The 6512-nt window shown below is 60.7% G+C and overlaps 1 protein-coding gene across 2 annotated transcripts; it reads right to left on the bottom strand.

Annotated features, from left to right (window-relative positions):
* Positions 1-26: 26 nt before the first annotated feature.
* CD79B (CD79b molecule) lies at positions 27-3697 on the bottom strand. 2 transcript variants are annotated; one of them, XM_070394398.1, is made up of 6 exons: positions 3553-3697; positions 2852-2899; positions 1368-1670; positions 1027-1145; positions 710-751; positions 27-599 (listed from the first exon to the last, which is right to left on the bottom strand). In XM_070394398.1, exons 1-6 carry the CDS (start codon positions 3617-3619, stop codon positions 501-503), a joined length of 678 nt encoding a protein of 225 aa, XP_070250499.1. In that variant the 5' UTR covers positions 3620-3697; the 3' UTR covers positions 27-500. The 2 variants fall into 2 exon arrangements, with proteins under 2 accessions (XP_070250499.1, XP_070250497.1); XM_070394396.1 differs by having other exon boundaries at positions 2852-2902.
* Positions 3698-6512: the final 2815 nt, after the last annotated feature.

Here is a 6512-nt window from a genome sequence, read left to right on the forward strand (position 1 = left end):
ATACTCAGAGATGTCACAAGCCTGGGTGTGGTTTCTTAAGACACATTGTTTATTCCATGGGAGAGTGGGCTCAAGGCTAGGAGCCCGTGGGGCGGGAGAGAGTGGCAGAGAGTGGGAGAGGGATGAAGCTCTCGGTGGCCTATTCCTGGCCAGGCTTCATAGGAAGCTCTCTGCTCTGAGTCCATTTGCAGGTTCCAGACCAGTCCATGCCTTCCCTGTCCTGGACTCAGGATGGATCCCCGCATAGCACCCCGAGAAAGCTGGGCCCAGTCTGTCACCAGACAACTCCCGGCTACAAATCACTGACCTATGGCCCTTCCACTCCAGTCCCCTTGGCAAGAGCTGGGGGCCAGGGGCCGGAGGGGCAGGCAGATCTGGCGGGCCAGCTTTGGAGGCCAACAGGGGATCCAAGGGAAAAGGGATGGACTGGGAGCCAGGCGGCTCTGAAGCAGTCAATGAGGCCCAGCAGGCTGTGCCCAGGGGCATGGGGAGGGCTGGCCTCACTCCTGGCCTGGGTGCTCACCCACCGACCACTTCACCTCCCCTGTCCGCAGAGTCACTATGTCCTCGTAGGTGGCCGTCTGGTCAATGTTCAGGCCCTGGAGACGTGGAATGGAGCTCAGGCCTTGGCTACTCCCCAACCACACCAACAGATGCTGCTGCTGACCACCCCGCACCCTCAGAGCTAGGGGTCCACCCTGCTCCTTACCTCGTAGGTGTGGTCTTCCTCCATCCCAGCCTTACTGTCATCCTGGTGGGGGAAGAGATGGAGAGCAGAGTGTTGGCTCACTCCTCCCCCATCCACTGCTGGGCCAGGATGGGGGAGGCCAGGGAGACTGGCCTGGGGTCAGGGGTGAGGGGTGAGGGGTGAGGGGACAGGAGCTGAGGTACTCTCTCCAAGAACCACTGAAGAAGTGAAGGAGTGATGGAGCAGGTCAGTCACTGGGCAGACTCTGGGGATGGGGAGATGGAGACCCTGTCCTTGTCTGGCCTGCCCCAGGGTGGCCTCCCCGCTCCGAAGGTCACCTTGTCCAGCAGTAGGAAGATGGGCACGGTGATGAAGAGGATGATGAGCAGGGTCTGGATCATGATGATGCCATCTTTCAGTGTGTTCCGCCGCTTCAGCTGAGCCAAGGTGCTGAACCCTGGGGGGAGGTGGGACGGGGACAGTGAAGCTGGGGCCACACTTGGGCCTGCACCCCTCGAGACCTCTTCTCCGCGGCTGTCCTGGGTGCTCCGGAGCCACGGCCTCCTCCACAGTGTGGCCCTCACTGGTGGCAGGCTGGGTGGGGTGGGCTGTGGACGAACACCTGTGGCCCCGCCCACTCCCACTCCCCTCCCTGCTGGAGGGCAGGCCCCGCACCCACCCATGACTCGGAGTTCACTGCCGCAGCCCATCTGAAGGGACTTGTCCGGACATCTGTGCTGACAGAAGTAGATGCCGTTGTCCTGGAACTGGGCGTCGTGAATGGTGAGGGTGGCGTTGGTGCTGGTCTGGGTCTGCTGGATGCGTCCCGGTTTCACCGCCAGTTCCTTGGGCTCCGAGTCCATATCCTGTTTCCAGAGCCAGCTCACAGGGCCCGTGACCTCCAACTGGCAAATTATTCTCACCACGGAGCCCCGCTTCTTAGCCATGAAACGTGGGTACTGCCCGATCCCACAAGTGCTTCCTGTGGGCGGCAAGGCCAGGATCAAAATCCCACCTTTCCCAGCATCTTTCTGGCTGTCAGCCCTGCCATGCCCCTCCCACCCCCCGTGGGTGGCACATACCCTGGCCCAGCCCCCCGGGTCTGTCCTTGCTTCCCAGGGTGTGGGGCAATCAGGAGGCATTGGTGTGGCGGGCGGAGCCACATGAGAGGCCACAGGCCCAACCACTGGGCCAGCCCCTCTGACATCTGATGTGCCTTTATTATCTATTTATCCTCACCCGAGAATATTTTATATTTTTCCATTAATTTTTAGAGAGAGTGGAAGGGAGGGGGAGAGACAGAGAGAGAAACATTGATGTCAGAGAGACACAGCGACTGGTTGCCTCCCATGCGTGTGGCGCCCTGACTGGGCCCGGGGATTGAGCCTGCCACTGAGGTGTGTGCCCTTGACTAGAATCTAACCCGAGGCCCTTCAGTCCGCGGACCGACGCTCTATCCACCAAGCCAAACCGGCCAGGGCTTGATGTTCCATTAGAAGGGCCCTGGAACCTTCGATTCCTTTCCACAGCCATTACAGCAGCCTGAACCAGGCCTCACCCCCCACCCCCAGCCTCCCACCTGGCCTGTACACCCACCTCTCCCTGGCCTGGCCTGGGCTGCCTGGCACCAGTCTGAAATCCTCAGGGACGTTCCACAAATCCTTAGCCTGGCAACTGAGGCCCCCACATTGATCCCCTGCCCTCTTTCGTCCATTACCCGCCTCTATCCCGCTGCGTGGACCTGCTCCACTTTTTATTCCCAAACCTTCTTTCTCAGCTTGGCATGCTCTCCCCACCCACTGCCTCACTGGTCCCAGCGAGAGGCCCCCAAGGAATCCCCGAGCCCCTGTGTCCTGTCAGAGCCCCTGAGGTTAGGGGCTCCTGCTGGGGCTGAATCTGACCCCAGCTTGACTAGCCCAGTCCCCCAGGTGCTGGGCCTGGGACACTGTGTCTAGTGAAGATGACAACTGGCAGGGGATGGGGGTGTGGGGTGGCCAGGAGGCCTCGGAGCCAGGCTTCGGAGAGGGAGACAAGCCGGCTAGGGAGGGGAGTTCTGGGTGGGGAGGCCCAAGGGGTCAAGGGCACAGGGTCAGGCATCAGGCCAGTGAGTGGCATTGGACACGGGCATCCTTGCCCTCAGAAGGGGCAGGGGACGTTGCTGACCTTGGGAAATCCGTTGCTGGTCCTTTGCTTCCGCGAACACAGTCTCACCTGCTGGTTGGGAGGAAGTGGGCAGGGCCAGGTCAGGACCTCTCCTTGGAGCTGGCCGCCCCACCCCTGCACGCCCTCCACCCTCTGAATTCTCAGAGGCACTTCCTCCTCCCCAGACAGCAGTGTCAAGACCCCTCAGCCCTTCCCACCCCTGCTCTGAAGACAGGAGTGGGGTGGACAGAGCGAGGTGGGGTCCCCAGAGGTCTGCCTCCCAGCCCCCCTTCTGCTTTGGACCAGGCACCTGGATGAGACAGGAGGGAAGTCAAAATCACAGAGCTCTCCGGTCCTCCAGGGAGGTCACCTCTGGAATATGTATGCCCCAGGGTCTGGCTGGGGGCAGCCTTCCCCCTGCCTCAGGGGGTGAACCACACTCCTCTCTCTTCCTCCCTGGCCTGGCTCTTGTGTGGTTAGAACCACCAACCCCGCGGGCCTAGCTCAGCCGGATAATGCAGACTGGAGCAGGCTGGGTGGGGCGCAGACCCCTGAGTTCATCGCAGACCCCTGAGCTGATCCCCACACACTCAGGCCCCAGGGCAGCAGAGGGAGACAGCGGCAGAAAGTGTGAAACAGGAGGAGGGTGGAGAGAGCAGAGACAGACCCGGTGGAAAGAGTGGCAGAGAGTGAAAGCAGCAGGCCTGCTGGAGGGGCTGTACCTGACAGAAGCATCAGCAGCACCACCAGCCCGTTGCTGGGCACAGGAGACAGCGCCAGCCTGGCCATGGCCACCCCTCGGTCTCGGATCCCAAGCCCGCAATGACGACGAAGGCTCCTGGAGGGAAAACGTGTAACTGCCTGGGCTGTAGGCTGTCCCCTCCCCGCCTCTTCCCCACCAGGCCCCTTCCTGCCATGCAAATCGGGACCCTGGGGAGGCACCGGCTCCCTGGGGACCCTGCGGAAGGGCGGGCTCTCTCGTCAGCTGTGCTGCTAAGGCTCAAGAGCCATCCCAGCTTGGCACCGCAGCTCGGTCTATAGTGGGATCCCTGGGAGGCCGGGACCTCTGAGCCTTCCGAGGGGAGCTTTCCTGCGTCTCCACCCACGGGGGCCCTGCAGCCTCCCCCCTGAGCCTGGATTCCCAGGCACTTAGCTGAGAGCACATGGGGTCTTTAGATGAACCTGAGAGTGACCCCTCTGCTCTGGACCAGCCTGCGCCCTTAGGGAACAGGAGCACCAAGAAAGGAAGGTGTGGGGCCCTGGCCGGTTTGACTCAGTGGATAGAGCGTCGGCCTGCGGACTGAAGGGTCCCGGGTTCGATTCTGATCAAGGGCACATGCCCAGGTTGCGGGCTTGATCCCCAGTAGGGAGCATGCAGGAGGCAGCCAATCAGTGATTCTCTCTCATCACTTATGTTGCTCTCTTTCCCTCTCCCTTCTCTCTGAAATCAATAAAAAAATATTTTTAAAAAAGAAAGGAAGGAAGGAGGGAAGGAAGAAAGGTGTGGGGTGAAGGGGAACAGCCATGGGGTCCAGGCCAGGCACAGGGAGGGCCCAGAGCACAGCTGCTGGCTGGAGTGCAGGCAGCCATGTTAGAGGTCGATGGAGACGTGACCCTGTGGTGTAAGGGAGCCACGGAGGTTCTTGAGCAAGAGCAGCCCAAGTGCGGCAGCCCCTTGGGAGGAGCTTTGGTCCAGGCCCTGGTGTGAGGCCTCCTTCCCTCACTCACTTGGTGGGAGGTTTTTCTGGGAGCTGCTGAAGGGGGTGGACTTAGGAGGAGGCGGCTTAGAGAAAACCCACCACTCAGCCTCAGGGACTCCCCGGGCACGGAGTGTCGTCCATCGCTCCAGGTGTCTTTGGGAGGCGGACAGACAGGAGGCGACAGTTGGGAAGGCTCAGGTTCTGAAACTCAAAGGCTCTCTGGCTTTTCTCACCAGTCAGCAGAGTGGTGGGTGGAACGGCAGTGGTCAGGAACCTGTCTAGCTTCGTAAACTCTGCACCTGTGGGTCAGACACAGCCCGTGCCCCTGGGTGGTGGTGGCAGGGTGCCCAGCGGTGCGGGCAGGCTTGCCCACCAGCCTGCAGCCCAGCCCAGCCCGGCTTTATGTTTCCTGGCAGCCTCTTTTCTCTCTTGTCCCCTCTCTCTATTCTCCTAACCTCCAGGAGGGAAGAAAGATGCCTTGCGTCCTCTGCCTGCGTCTCATTCTCCCCACCACCCTCCATTTTTCAAACAGCCTGTGCGCCCGTGGGTCTGGGTTCCAGGAGCTGAGGACCCGCCTCTCATGCCGGGCTTGGCAGCGAGGAAGGCCGCGGTCTGCAGGCTGCCCTCTCGGCCCCGGGCCTCGGCCTCACCTGGCGCAGTGGGGGCCGCCCCCGAGGAGCAGGGGCCAGGACCCAGGCTACGGAAAGTGGGGACAGGAGGTTTTAGGTTTCATCCAGGGAGCGGCTTGTTCCCGGCAGCCCCAGATGTTCTTGCTGTTTCCAGATGTTGCAAATGAAAAACATTTCCCTGAAAAGGTGCCAGATGTTCCGTTCACAGAACAAACAGTCCGGGACTATAAACATCAACTGAGGTCAGCGTGGGGGCCACAGGCCTCTGTTGCTTGGGGGGGGGGGGTGTTTGGAGACCCCCCCAGCGGAAAGGGGGTCGATTCAGGGGTCTCTTCCTTTAGCAAAGTTCCTCCTGATGATTTAGGCCTTGGTTAGCTTTGGGGCTTGTGTCCCCTAAAGTTGGGAGGATAATTGGGGAAGGCTTGGGGTACGTGTGTGTGTATGTGTGTGTGTGTGTGTGTGTGCACGTGTACCCTTGCATGGGGTTGTTGCCCAGGCTGTGTGGCTTTGGGCCTGCTCAGGAGCTGGTCTTGAGGCCCAGGGTGGCTATAGGGGCACAAAGACTACGAGAGGCAGTTGGCATCCTCCAAACACACACATCCATGCCCCCTGGAGGGACACAGATGCAGATGTGTCCTTTGGACTCATTCCTATTCATGCCAGGCAGGGATCCACTTTCAGGAGGGGTGGGGGCGGGGCCACCGCCTGCAGGGTTATTTGTCGTAGTTGGGACCACGCTGTTCCCTCCCAGGTGACAACAGTACCGAGCTCTGTCCGGGCTTCGTGATGCCTTTTCTTTCCTGGAACACGGGGCCTTGGCTCCCCTGGGCTGGGCATCCTGACATCTGGCAGCCTCCACCCCACTTTTCCAGGAAGGCGGCTTCGAAACAAGAGGTGGGGCCCCGGCTGGGTGGCCCAGTAGGTTGGAGCGTCGTCCATACACCAAAAGGTTGCAGGTCCGGGTCCCAGGCAGGGCACAGACCTAGGTTGCAGGCTCGATCCTGCATCGGGATGCGCACAGGAGGCAACTGATCGAGGTTTTACTCTCACATCAATGTTTTTCTCTCTCTCACTCCCTTCTTCTCTGAAATCAATAAAAACATATCCTCGGGTGAGGATTAAAAAAACACACCAAGAGGTGAGGGGGAGGGGACCAGGAGCACAAGAGTTTGGGGAAGCAAGAGGGCAAGGTCCCCCCCCCACCGCCCGGGGCAACCCTGGGAAGATGGGAAAGGTAGAACCCCAGTTCGGAAAGCAGGGCTCAGCCCCCTGCCCTCTGCCCTCCACTCTCACTGGCTCCAGGTGGCCCCCCGCTGACCGCAGGCGAGGTTTGCATTCCGGGGCTGTTTGTTC

The sequence above is a fragment of the Myotis yumanensis genome, unplaced genomic scaffold, assembly GCF_028538775.1.
Source record: "Myotis yumanensis isolate MYYU_CA2020_CCGP unplaced genomic scaffold, mMyoYum1.0.hap1 SCAF_16, whole genome shotgun sequence".
In the NCBI taxonomy this organism is placed as follows: domain Eukaryota; kingdom Metazoa; phylum Chordata; class Mammalia; order Chiroptera; family Vespertilionidae; genus Myotis; species Myotis yumanensis.

Excerpts from the sequence above, each read along its gene's own strand:
- CD79B (XM_070394396.1), bottom strand. The coding sequence starts at position 3,619 with ATGGCCAGGCTGGCGCTGTCTCCTGTGCCCAGCAACGGGCTGGTGGTG. Across the intron at positions 1,671-2,851 it reads CCAGCAACGGATTTCCCAAG|GAAGCACTTGTGGGATCGGG; the intron begins GTCAGCAACGTC and ends TGCCGCCCACAG. Across the intron at positions 752-1,026 it reads TCTTCCTACTGCTGGACAAG|GATGACAGTAAGGCTGGGAT; the intron begins GTGACCTTCGGA and ends TTCCCCCACCAG.